The sequence below is a fragment of the Aegilops tauschii genome, chromosome 3, assembly GCF_002575655.3.
Source record: "Aegilops tauschii subsp. strangulata cultivar AL8/78 chromosome 3, Aet v6.0, whole genome shotgun sequence".
In the NCBI taxonomy this organism is placed as follows: domain Eukaryota; kingdom Viridiplantae; phylum Streptophyta; class Magnoliopsida; order Poales; family Poaceae; genus Aegilops; species Aegilops tauschii.
This window is the reverse complement of record NC_053037.3, coordinates 84,025,895-84,040,084: the sequence shown is the minus strand read 5'-3', so window position 1 is coordinate 84,040,084 and position 14,190 is coordinate 84,025,895. Positions and strand designations below refer to the sequence as shown.

Below are 14,190 nucleotides of genomic sequence, written 5' to 3'. Positions count from 1 at the left end.
GAGAGGTTGAGGAAGAAGGCTCCAACAGCAGCACGACGGCGTGGTGGTGGTGGAGTGACAGTTCTCCGGCAGGGCTTCGCCAAGCACACGCGGAGGAGGAGAGGTGTTGGGGAGGGGAGGGGCTGCGCCTTGGGAAAGGTGTGGCTGCCCTCCCACCCCTCCACTATATATAGGGGCAAGGGAGAGGGGGGCCGCCCCCCCTTAGATCCCATCTGGTGGGAGGGGCGGCGGCCAGGGGGAGGTGGCTTGCCCCCCAAGCAAGGGGGGGCGCCCCCCTTTAGGGTTCCCCCAAACCCTAGGCGCATGGGCCCTAGGGGGGGGGTTGGCGCCCAGCCCACTTAGGGCTGGTTCCCTTCCACCTACAGCCCATAAGGCCCTCCGGGGCAGGTGGACCCTCCCGGTGGACCCCCGGAACCCCTCCGGTGGTCCCGGTACAATACCGGTATACCCCCGAATATTTCCGGTGATCGTATGATGACTTCCCATATATAAATCTTCACCTCCGGACCATTCCGGAAGTCCTCGTGACATCCGGGATCTCATTCGGGACTCCGAACAACATTCGTTAATCACATACAAACCTTCCTTATAACCCTAGCGTCATCGAACCTTAAGTGTGTAGACCCTATGGGTTCGGGAATCATGCAGACATGACCGAGACACCTCTCTAGCCAATAACCAACAGCGGGATCTGGATACCCATGTTGGCTCCCACATGTTCCACGATGATCTCATCAGATGAACCACGATGTCGAGGATTCAAGCAATGCCGTAAACAATTCCCTTTGTCAATCGGTACTTTACTTGTCCGAGATTCGATCGTCGGTATCCCAATACCTCGTTCAATCTCGTTACCGGCAAGTCACTTTACTCGTTCCGTAATGCATGATCCCGTGACTAACTACTTAGTCACATTGAGCTCATTATGATGATGCAATACCGAGTGGTCCCAGAGATACCTCTCCGTCATACGGAGTGACAAATCCCAGTCTCGATCCGAGCCAACCCAACAGACACTTTCGGAGATACCTGTAGTGCACCTTTATAGCCACCCAGTTACGTTGTGACGTTTGGTACACCCAAAGCATTCCTACGATATCCGGGAGTTGCACGATCTCATGGTCTAAGGAAATGATACTTGACATTAGAAAAGCTTTAGCAAACGAACTACACGATCTAGTGCTATGCTTAGGATTGGGTCTTGTCCATCACATCATTCTCCTAATGATGTGATCCCTTTATCAATGACATCCAATGTCCATGGTTAGGAAACCGTAACCATCTATTGATCAACGAGCTAGTCAACTAGAGGCTCACTAGGGACATGTTATGGTCTATGTATTCACACATGTATTACGATTTTCGGATAACACAATTAAAGCATGAACAATAGACAATTATCATGAACAAGGAAATATAATAATAACCATTTTATTATTGCCTCTAGGGCATATTTCCAACAGATATTGAGGAACAACAAATTAAGAAACTGAGAGGAATGCTCTCAGGAAAGAAAGTGGTAAAAAAAGCTCACCAGCATTAGACTGTGTGAAGCAAACTGTTGGGATTGGGGTTTTGCAAAGAAGAAAAAAGGGAAGAAAACCTAATTAGTATCCTATTATAGTATATACTAAGTATAATATAAAGAATGAGAGGTTTTTTCTGGAATGTTAGAGGTATAGGACAAGACCACAAAAAGAGATATATCAGAGAGATGATCATAGATCAGAAGCTAGACTTTATTGGGATCCCTGAGACAATAAAGCAAGACTTCACTAAAAATGAGCTGCACAACTTGTGTGGAGGGAAAAACTACCAGTGGTATTGGAACCCTCCTAGAGGAATGTCTGGAGGGATTTTAGTTGGGATTAACAAAGATATGTTTGATGTGGAGTGTACTGAGAAAGGACAATTTTTTTTGAGAGTGCTAGTTTTTGATAAAAATATTAAAATGCATTGGAATTTGATAACTGTGTATGGGGATGCTCAGAAGGAAGGGAAAGCTAGCTTTCTAGCTGAGCTTGCAAGATTATATCATGATAACCCTCTACCGTGTTTGGTGGGGGGGGGGGACTTTAACATCATTAGAAATGAAAAGAAAAAAAACAAACCTATGTTAAATGATCAGTGGCCCTTTATGTTTAGTGCTATTATTGAACAAGCTGGGTTGAGAGAGTTGCCTTTGAATGGGAGACAATACACCTGGGCCAATAACCAGGAAGATCCCACTTTTGAGAAGCTAGATAGGGTTCTAATGTGCCTAGCTTGGGAGGAGAAATATCCACTAACCATACTACAAGCATTTGCTAGAGAAATTTCTGATCACACCCCTTTGTTCTTAGATACAGGGGAGACACACAAACATAAATATACATTCAGATATGAAAATGCCTGGATCTTGAGAGAGGGGTTCAAAGAGCTGGTACATAAAACCTGGAATGAGAGATATACAGGAGATATTTTGGAAAGATGGCAACTAAGATTGAGGAAACTGAGAAAGAAGGCCAAAGGCTGGAATAAGAATATGGATGCTTGGTATAAGAAATTCAAAATAGAAATTATCAGGAATTTAGATGAACTGGATAAGAGAGCCGAGATAATGGGGTTAACTGCTGTGGACAGAACTGAACAGAAAGAGCTTAGAGCTCAACTAAAAAGAATTATGTTACAAGAGGAAATGAAGTGGTTGCAGAGATATAAAGATACAAAGATTAAATATGGGGATGGGAACACTAGATACTACCATGCAACGGTGAATGGAAGAAGAAGGAAGAATAAAATTATCTCTCTGGAACAGGATGAAGGGATTATAGAAGGAGATGACAGGCTAATGGAGTGTATAACCAAATTCTATAAAGAACTATTTGGACACCCTGAAGAGTCTAATATCTCTTTGAGGGAGATGGAAATGATTAAAATTAGTACACAAGATAAAGAGGAGCTGTTAGCCCCTTTCTCTCTAAATGAAATTCATCAGGTAGTTTTTGGGATGAAAAGAAATAAGAGTCCAGGCCCTGATGGGTTCCCTGCTGACTTTTATCAAGATTTCTGGGATTTGGTTAAGTGGGATCTGAAAGCTTTGGTTGATAGTTTTGCAAAGGGGGAAATTAATATTGCCAGGCTCAATTATGGTATTATTACTCTGGTTCCCAAAACCAATGATGCAAAACAAATTAATTTTTTTAGACCTATATGTCTATTGAATGTCAGCTTTAAGATCATCACTATGCTGATGAATAGGTTGGCCAGGTGTGTGGCTCCTGTGGTCTCCAGAACCCAAACAACCTTTATTAAGGGTAGATATATAATGGAAGGGGTGGTTATACTACATGAAGCTTTGAACTCTTTTCACAAAAATAAAGAAGATGCTTTGATTTTCAAAGTAGATTTTGAGAAGGCCTATGATAAAATCAAATGGCCCTTTGTGATTCAAGTGCTGAATCTGAAGGGCTTTCCAGATAAATGGAGTGATTGGGTGATGGAGACTATGAGGGGGGGGGGACATGTAGGAGTCAGGGTGAATGATGAAATTGCTCCATATTTTAAAACTTTTAAAGGATTGAGACAAGGAGATGCTATGTCACCTCTACTTTTTGATTTGGCTGCTGATGCCTTGGCCATTCTAATGAATAATGCTCTGGAGCATGACATAGTTAAAGGGGTATTGAAAACAGGGGATAATAAAGGGATAAATATGTCACAATATGCTGATGATACCATCTTCCTGATCAAAGATGAGGTAGAAAGTGTGAAAAACCTCAAATTCATATTAGGAGCTTTTGAGCAAATGTATGGGCTCAAAATTAATTTTCATAAAAGTGAACTGCTGCCGTTTGGCAAGGCCAAAGAAAAACAAATGATATATCAGGAAATTCTGACATGTAAAATGGGAGAACTACCTACTAGATACTTGGGGATGCCTGTGTCAGATATTAGAATTACAAACACACATTGGAATTGTGTGACTGATAAAATTGAAAGAGATGTGGCTGCTGGCAAGGGAAGCTGTTGGGGTGCATAGCTGGCAGAATTACTCTGGTGCAAGCATGCCTGACTAATATCCCCTTATTCATGATGTCTTTTTATGCTGTTCCCAAAGGGATCATAAGAAAAGCATATTTCTTCAGGGCTAGGTTGGTATGGCAGGAAGATGAAAAAAAAATATCACCTAGTTAAATGGGAAGAATGTTGTCTGCCTAAAGATGTAGGTGGTTTAGGGATACTTAATTTGGAAGTAATTAATATTGCGCTGCTTGCTAAGTGGTTTTGGAAAATGGAGACAAAGGAAGGTCTCTGGCAGGATGTATTAGATGAAAAATATATAAAGGTGGCTGTTTAGTATCAGTTAGTAAGAAACCTGGAGATTCCCAATTCTGGGCTAATTTGTTAAAGATCAAAGATATCTTATATAAATTTGTCAAAAAAGAATTGGGGAATGGGAAGAACACTAGATTCTGGGAATACACCTGGGTAGATGATAAACCATTGAGGGATGCTTATCCTAGATTATATGACATATGTTTTGACCACAATATTACTGTGGATGAGGCCATTCAAAAAGGGTGGCATGGGTTCAAATTCAGAAGAACCCTATATGGTGAGACTCTTGGGCTATGGAATTGCCTGAAAAAAAGATGTGAAGAAATACCTTTGCAGGGAGGGGCAGATAAAGTTTCCTGGACCCTCACTGCTGACCATAAGTTTTCTATGGGGTCCCTCTATAGGAAAATTATTTCCTTAGGGGTGAAATTCCCACAGAAGTACTTATGGAAAATTAAGGTGCCTGCAAGGTTAAAAGTTTTCCTATGGTTAGTTAACAAAAAAAAGTATCCTGACTAGGGATGTTTTATTAAAAAGAGGATAGAAGGGAGGGAAGGATTGTGTTTTCTGTGGGAAAGATGAATCAATTGATCACCTTTTATTTTCTTGCTCTGCAGCTTCTCTGCTGTGGAGTTTGGTTAGATGTGTGTGTGGTTTAAAAACTGTTCCACTAAATGTAAAAGACTGCTTTGGAGATCGGATAAGGAAATTCAAAAAAGAGGATAAGAAAATGGTTATGGTGGGGGTTTCAGCCCTGTTTTGGGCAATTTGGAAAAGCAGAAATGCGATTATATTTGAAAAGAAAAGGATAAATGATCCTTTCTGCATTATCAAAATGATGTGCAGATGGTTGATTGATTGGTCTATTTTGCAGATAAGGGAGCCGTAAAAAACGCTGGAGCTGGGAGCAAGAGTGCTAGAACGGGCAGCAAGTGAGGTGTTCACAGCCAGGCAGGGGTGGAGGATCAACGTCGCTAGATTGGAATGAAGGAACTCTTGCTGTTGTGACTCTGGTGCTGCTGTTAGGTCTAGTTGCTGCTGGGCTTCTTTTAGCTCCTCGTTTTTATTTTGATGTAATGGTCGGTCTAGACTGGTTTATGTCTCCGGATGCTTTGGATACTGGGTTCTAGCATGGGTTTTGGCCTGCGATGGCCTTTTGTGTTGTTTTGGTTGAACCTGGTAGCTTTTAGTTTCATCTTAGGTTGGGGCTGTTCGGAACTATTTGTGAATAGTGGTGGTTTTCAGTAATGAAAATCGGAAGGGGCAAGCCCTTCTTTGATAAAAAAAAGAGAGTAGATAGGGGCCATGGATGTAGTGAGATATTATGGTGTTGTGTTCCTTTCAGAGGAAAGGGAGCATGCATGTGAAGAGAGAAAAGAGACAAGGACCATGCGGAGGCTTTGTGTTGGTCAAGTGTACGTCCAGACTCCCGCAAAGCCCCTCATGTTTGTTGCTAGGATATCAGAATCCGTGCGTCCAAAATGCTAAACGAACATATAGGGGTCCCCGTTGAATGGCAAAAATGGTCCGGACGCTGCGGTCCAGATATATAGTGGAGATTTGAGGGTCCGCTTTGAAGATACCGTAAAACTATATCTTTGCCAAAAAATAATATAAAACTATATCTGAAAGGTAGTATTACCAAAAACTTGTAGGCATATAAGATGGAATCTGATATAGCCTAATCCGAGTGGGATTCTTAGTTTTGTGCGCAAAGTCAACGGTGCACTCTTGGGCTACCAGCTTGTGGCCCAGTGGGCCGATGATAGTGACACGCCACCACTCTTTGTGCTCCATATATTAGAATAAATAATATCCAATGAATTAGAGTTGGAAAAAGTCAATGTTACTATCCTGAAGAAATTTGGTGGTTCATATAACCCCTGATCTTTCCTTCTGCTCCCTTACCCCCCTAAACAATCCAATACTGGCCAAAAAACCGTCCCTGGCTGGTTTACCCTGACTGGGTGCTGACATGGAGACGTCAAAGGTGGTACTTGACCTGCGGGTGGGTCCTCCTCATCCAGTCAGGGCAAACCAACCAGGGACGATTTTTGGTCGGTATGGGATTGCTTGGGGGGGGGGGGTAAGGGAGAAGAAATAAAGATTAGTGGGTTATGTGAACTACCAAGTTTCTTTAGGGTAGTAAAATGAACTTTTTTCATAGAATTATTGATAGAGATAACATGTCCTAAAGATAGATCAAGACCAATGCCACGTGAGACAAGTATGACTCTCGCGACGCCCGCCCCAGCTCCCACCACCGCTGCGACCTCTCGCTCCACCACGTCAGCTGCCTTCTCTACCATTCTAGCCAACCATCCTATCCCCACGCCCCCTTGGTTCCTCTCATTCTACAGGGTGATGTTGTTGCCTCTTCGAGCCTCACCAATGGGACAGTTCCGCATGAGCCTGGAAGCCAGATCCAGGCCCAAGCCACATCATCTGCTTCGCTGCCATACATCCCCGCACTGTCCCTTGAAACCGAGGTTGCTGACTCGCTTGCCTCCGCATTGACGATCCTCGACCAACCACAGCTTAAAGCCAACTCGCCTCTCCTCAGACATCGTCACCCCATTTGCCAACATTGATGTCACCTGCAACATTGAATAGGAGATCTCTACTCATGTTGCGCCCTACACGAGAAGGGATGGGATACAGTGGGCTCGAGTCACCGCAGATGGCTGGACACACATTCACACTAACAGGACGGGGGTTCGGCTGGCTGTCCTGCTAGCTAGTCTTAGAGAGCCTCCTCATCTTCGGGAGGAAGACGTGGGGCTCTGTTTCAGGCGCCTCTCGCCCCTCCACTTCTCCTGTGACTGCCACTAAGGATAAAAAGATAGTTGGGTAGTTGTCCCGGTGATGAACTGTTGAAAATATGCCCTAGAGGCACTAATAAGAGTTAGGAGGCTTTTATATTTAATTAAATATCAATGGGCCTTAAAAGGCCAAGAGGTGGAAAGAATATTGCGCCACTTGGGCCTAATAGGGACGAGGCCCCTTTCTTCATGGAGAAGGAAGGGGGGAGGCTGAATTGGAGGGGTTTCCCCCTCCTTGGCCGACACAAGGGGGAAGGGAACCCTTCCTCCCTTGTGGTGCCCCTCCCCTCGCTCCAACCTATATATACTAGAGGATTTTGACCTTTGGATATACAAGTTTTTGGAGCCTCCTCTAGTTCTCTAGTTCTAGTTCTAGTTCTAGTTGATCTAATTAGAGCTAGATCTAGATCCTCTCTAATCCTCATAATTAGAAGCCCAGTGTGGTTCTAATATCCCCTCTCTAATTCTCTGGCGACGACTGATACGTCCCAAATATATCTACTTTTCCAAACACTTTTTCTCTTGTTTTGGACTCTAATTTGCATGATTTGAATGAAACTAACCTGGACTGACGTTGTTTTCAGCAGAACTACCATGATTGTGAGGGTTTGATCGTAGGGCGGTTTTTTGGTTTTCTACTACGTTTATTAACAGTGGCATCATGTGCAGTTCTATGAGTAGATGCAGGTTTTGATCTAGATCACATATGGATGTGAGGGTTTGATGTTCTTGCTATGCTTCCCTAGAGTGTTGCTTTAGTTCAATTTATTGATGGCATGATGTAGCTTTGCACAAAGTTATCAAAATCGATCGACTCTGGCTGTTGATGATCTGCTAACAGTTCTTTGGGCTCCATCATAGTCAAGAATAGTAAACTATTGCAAACACAACTGAGCAATGAAGATGTACGATCTTCTAGGGGTCATGTGTATTAGATGAAGTTTAGTGTGGGGCTAGCGATTTTTGAATAAGTCTCTTCCCTCACACACCCCGAAAGTTAATCTAGCAACAAGGGTTATCGCCTTAACGGTGGACGTAGGAAGCTAGAGTTATCCGGAAACCCTAGAGGCCATGTAATTAATATTGGCCAAACCGATTAGAGAATGCATAACTTGGTTTTGCAGGTTCCATGTGATGTGGTATAGGCTTCATCATGATAATTAAATTTCCACACCTTCAGATTTAAATCCGATCTGATCGTAGACCAAGATCTTATCGTCCAAGATTCCAAGGCTCAAAATCCGATCTAACATCTTGTTCAAGAGCATGAGGTCGGCTTCACCCATCTCTTGATAGTAGGCAGAGCTCACCTAGAGTTTGCGAGAGGGGCCACTTGACGTTCGCTGGTTGGGCTTGATGCTTCACCCAGCAGTTTGCTGTCCGGATTCGAGCGGAAGGCCAGTCCGAAAGGCAGATTGCTCCATGGTCTTGCTCTGAGATTGAATCTAGTGCTAGGATGATGGTGTTTGTAAGATCTTCAGGCTGGTTTGACACCCAACCCAGGAAAGCAAGTTTGCCACGGGAACCTGCGACATACTCCAGATTCCCAAACCTGGTGGTTTGGCCTAAGGAGAGGTTCTCGAATTGGCCGAGGTGACCAGTCGATTTGGCGTGTAGCACGATGCTGCCGAAGGCGAGAAGGTGGCTGGGGACAAATGTACTCCTACATCCGATGTTGTTGTTGATCTGGAGACGAGCCATCGAGCCTTTGCAACCACACAAAGTGACCTGCATGGGCCACCAATGTCGATGCTAAAACCGACGGATCTCGAGTAGGGGGTCCTGAGCTGGTGATCTTGGCATGATGGTGAACAGGAAGTAAAGGGGACACAATTTTACCTAGCTTCGGGCCCTCTTGAGGAGGTAAAACCCTACGTCCTGCTTGTATTATATTGATTATGGATGGGGTACAAAGTACTAGATGATCTACCTCGAGATTGTATGAATGAGTTCAAACATCTAAACCTTGAAAGCGTGCCTCTACAGGGTAAACCCCTCGGCTTATATAGGCACCAGGGGTATCTAGGGTTTACACATGGTCGGCTACAATCTAGGGATAAACATGCCGATCACTTGAAGTATACAACAAGTCTTCGGAGGATTCCATCTTGAGTACGCCGAGGGACAGGGCATGCATGGGCTGTTCTTCAGTTGTTGGCGGGCCCTCGGCCCGGACCATGAATGGCAGGCCTGGTGTGCATCCCCTAATGCAGGACACCGTCAAGGGCAGATCCCTGCCTCCTCCTCTGACTCTGGACTACCTTATGGGCAACGATGAGTAGAGCAATGTAGTAGATGCAATTTTATATGTTTTATCTCGATGCTTAACCTAGTTCAATGTTGATATACTATTTAATGTAGTAGACAATGGAATGTTTAATTATCTATGTATGATACTGATGTGGTACCGTTATCGAATTATGCAATGAACTAGTTTAAATTTGTGTTTGAAATGAGTTTGTGTATAAAAAATTGTGTTTGAATTTTTTTTGACAAAGAGAGCTCCCTCTTTGATTTTTGTTATAAGAGACCACAGTGTCTTTCCTGACAACTACTAGCTACAAAGCTAACAAGAAAAACAAACCCACCAAGTGGGAGGGAAATGATGATGCATGATCAGAATGGAAACAGTTGGGCTATTCCCAACCGACCATCCAATCCACAGGGGGGCTATATCCGCATATACCCAGAGAACTAAAAATATTTGGAGCATCATCATCCTGAGAAGCCACAAGCCAGATCTCGACGATTCTTAGAAACATCAAGCATACATAAGGTTTCTACTAATAGGGTTTTGCAATAGTCGCCACCAGTGGAGAGTGTGGGGCCAGAGTGATCCAAACAGCAACTGGATGCAGCCCAAAGGAGCTCAGCCCGGGAGAGCCTGCGGTGATCCTATGCAAAGCCCTCCATCCAAGCGCATCCCTAAAACTTCACCAGTGATCATCTCAACCCCTTTTACGCCCCACCTCATTACCTTGTCTTCTTGGATTTGTCTGCAAAATAAGCCAATCACGAAGCATTTTAACAATCAGATTAACAGGGACACAAGGATCAACAACCTTGTTGTTATCAATATAACACCGTTTCTCAACTTCCAAATTGTCCAAAAGATAGCGAAAATACCAATAACTGCTCCTGATGTCCAGAGACGACACGGGCAAGATGAAGAAAAGTTTAATCCTATGGAATAAAAGATAGGTTTTGAACTTTTGAGATAGGTGTCTGCTAGAGATTGTCAAGAAAATACACTAGAGAAATTTGGGGCCGTCGAGGTATGGCCTTGTGAAGTTGGATAATTCCAAGTGAACAAAAAATAATCCCATGTTTTGTTTCAGGAGGTTTGCTAGCTTTACCTCCTTACCTGAAAAGTAAGGATCACTACTGTTTTACCTGAAGAATTTAAAATTCAATCTCCTAAAGTTTACGTTTCATGTTGCAGAAGAAAAGTTTGGGAAGTCAAGTATTGTGATTGTGTCAAATAACAAGCATATGCTAATATTGGGTTGTGCACAAGCACAAACTTAGGCGGTATCAAGCTCAGCGTCACAATCAATGGAAGGTCTTCAAGGCGCACAGAGTGTACCCCCCATCTACTAGTGTGGAATACCATCGGATGGAGCAGATGTTTGGGAAATAGACGTGAAGGTGCTCAAGTTTGGGAACAAGGTTGCATATGGATGAAACGGCGACCAAGTTCTGGTTTGTGTTAGGATTGTGAAGTGAAAACAATTGAACCATATTGCCATTTTGAATGTTAATTAATAATCTTACAAAATAGCTGAAACCTAGTATACAAAATAGAGCAATCCTACAGCTACGGGCATTTTTTCACGTAACAAGACCTACAGGCAGAGGTTGCATCACTTAATTTGGGAGAAGAAGGCCCCACCCTAAAAATCAGGAGGGAGGGGTCGATAATTCTACACCTACAGGTAAGATGGCACGGAAAACCACCTACGGACTACTCTCCACCAATCATTTTCTCCCCTTGATTTCCAGTGCGGGTCCCACCCCCTCCTGATTTCCATTCAATGTTTCACAGCTCAGTCCGTAACTTCAACCAGCAAGAATACGTTCATAAGTGTAGCATTTCTCGGGCGGGATGGATTAGGAGGCAACACGTCTGTCCGTAAGACTCTTAGCGTAGATAGAGTCTGTAAGTGGAGCATTTTCGTATAAAATATTGCCCAAGAAGTGCGTGAAAACTTAGTCCGGTCTCCTCCTCTCCGGCTATCCAACCGAACCTACCCCAAATTCCATGCGGAGTGCATCACGTACGTAATTCATATGCATAATGCAAGGAGCTGGCTGATGGCGCAATCACAGGTCATACCATATACCGACTTGCCCCATTCGTCTCCCCATTAATCAACTTACCATTTTCGTCTTACACCAATTCCCCTATTAATACTCCGCAGTGCATAGCAGCAGCAACACGCCATTGGCAAGCAACCCCGCAGTCGAGTTAGCACACAATGCCTGGGACGACGACATCCCGCGCTCTCCTGCTCGCCGGGGTCGTCCTGACGGCGCACATGTTCTTGTGCACGGCGTACGTCGGCGGCGATGGGTTTAGCGTGGAGTTCATCCACCGTGACTCCGTCAAGTCCCCGTACCATGAACCGTCGCTCACCGCGCACACCCGCGTGCTCGAGGCCGCGCGCCGGTCCTCATCGCGCGCCGCTGCGCTCTCGCGCTCCTACGCCCGCGCCGACGCACCATCAGCCGACGGCGCCGTGTCCGAGCTCACCTCCAGGCCCTTCGAGTACCTGATGGCCGTGAACGTGGGCACGCCGCCCACCCGCATGCTCGCCATCGCCGACACCGGCAGCGACCTCATCTGGCTTAATTGCAGCAACGGAGACGGCGCTCCTGGTCTGGCGGCCGCCCGTCACGCCCACGCGCCCGCTCCCGCTCGCGTCCCCGCGCCCGCGTCCGCGCCGCCGCCGGGCGTCCAGTTCAACTCCTCCAATTCGACGACGTTCGCTCTCGTGAGCTGCGGCACCGGCGCATGCCGGGCGCTCCCCGATGCCTCCTGCCCCGACTCCAAGTGCAGGTATCTCTACTCCTACGGCGACGGCTCCCAGACAAGCGGCCTCCTCTCCACGGAGACCTTCACCTTCGCCGACGACCATGGCACCCGCGGCGATGGGAAGATACGCGTGGCCAACGTCAACTTCGGGTGCTCCACGACCATGATCGGCTCGTTCATCGGGGACGGCCTCGTCGGGCTCGGCGGCGGCGACCTCTCCCTCGTCAATCAGTTAGGCGCAGACACATCGCTCGGCCGGAGGTTCTCCTACTGCCTCGTGCCCTACTCCATCAACGCCTCCTCCGTGCTCAACTTCGGCCCCCGTGCCACCGTGACGGAGCCGGGCGCGGCGACGACGCCGCTGATCCCATCTGAAGTGAAGGCCTACTACACCGTCGATCTCCAGTCCGTCAAGATCGGGAACAAGACCTTAGCGGCGCCGCAGCAGTCCACCGTCATCGTCGACTCCGGCACGACGCTGACGTACCTCGCGAACGAGCTTGTGGACCCATTGGTGGAAGAGTTGACACGGAGGGTCAAGCTCCCGCCGGCGAAGTCGCCGGAAGATCTCCTGCCACTGTGCTTCGACGTGAGCGGGGTACGGGAAGGGCAGGTGGCGGCGATGATCCCTGATGTGACGCTGGGGCTGGGCGGCGGCGCGACGGTCACGCTGAAGGCGGAGAACACGTTCTTGGAGGTGCAGGAGGGGACTCTGTGCTTGGCGGTGGCGGCGCCGTCTGATCAGTTTCATCCTGTGTCCATCATCGGGAATATCGCGCAGCAGAACATGCACGTCGGCTATGACCTCGACAAGGGCACCGTCACCTTCGCCGCAGCAGACTGCGCCAAGTCCTCCGGCTCTCTGTATATCTGATCAGCATTACTAGTTGACATATTTGCTTGCGATCGCATGCATCTGCAAAATATATAAAACATTACGAGAAATGAGATTCTATCATGCACGGGAATATACTGTTCATCGTTACTATGAGATTTGTCATGTTTCGAAGTGTTACATCAGATTTTTCTCTCGTTCCAAAGCGAATCATGATGTATCGTTCTGTATCATCATATACTAATCTGAAGCCAATGCATTATTTTTGTAACAATGAAACATGATGTACACATTGAAATAAGAAAAGAAAAGAAACATTATGAGACAAAAAAGTTTTAAGAACAAGTAAAGAAAATAGCGTGAATCTCAAACCAATCATGGAGGATCCATACACAGGAGACATAGAAAAAGCACTCTCAAAACATTATTCTATATCTACATCTATATCTATACCTACTAATAAAGCAAGGTGTGTTTGTCCAATTTTTTCATCCGTTCACTGTCGAAAAGTTTTTTTTCTATTCGAGATGGTACTAAATTTTTGTGCGTTTATCTAAAAAAGAAAAAGAAGGTTTGTCCAGAATTCCGTATTGGGCCGCACGCGCTCCGGCCCCATGAAGTCAGCCCACTTATTGTTCCCCACGAAGTTGGGAAGACCTTATTTGTTGGTGAATCCTATTTGGCGCCGCAGGCGCTCGTTACAGTGCAATATGCAAACGGGCGCCTGCAGCAGTTCAAGTTGAGCCGGCCCATTCCATTTTTTACGTTAATAAAAAAAGCAAGAGAATTGGGATTCGAACCGATGCAGCGTTCTAACCACCACACCCTCGCTCTTCTAGTGTGCTAAGACAATTCGCTCCTGCGTTTTATTTCGTTCATTCTGGTTCGCGAAAGCCCACTTATTGTTCCCTGTTCGCGGTTTAGTTTTTGAACGCTTTTATTCGGTTTTTCCTTTTTTTACTGTGATTTTGTTAAAGAAATATCATATTTTTTAAAGATCGATAAACTTTCTTCAGATTCGATTTGAAATTTGATGATTTTTTTTAAAAAAATGATGAACTTTTTTCAGATTACATGAACTTTTTTTCAAATCCGATGTACTTATTTTTTCAAATTCGATGAACTTTTTTCAAAGTTAATGAACTTTTTTCAAAGTTAATGAACTTTTTTTAATTCAA

The 14,190-nt window shown here is 45.4% G+C and overlaps 1 protein-coding gene across 1 annotated transcript; it reads left to right on the top strand.

The window, feature by feature from the left end:
* Positions 1-11,620: 11,620 nt before the first annotated feature.
* Positions 11,621-13,145, top strand: LOC109757129 (aspartic proteinase CDR1-like). The gene has a single exon (XM_020315965.2). The coding sequence runs from the start codon at positions 11,621-11,623 to the stop codon at positions 13,049-13,051; it is 1,431 nt and encodes a 476-aa protein (XP_020171554.1). The 3' UTR covers positions 13,052-13,145.
* The last annotated feature ends 1,045 nt before the right edge of the window (positions 13,146-14,190 follow it).

Coding starts and splice junctions, on each gene's coding strand:
- LOC109757129 (XM_020315965.2), top strand. CDS start 11,621: ATGCCTGGGACGACGACATCCCGCGCTCTCCTGCTCGCCGGGGTCGTC.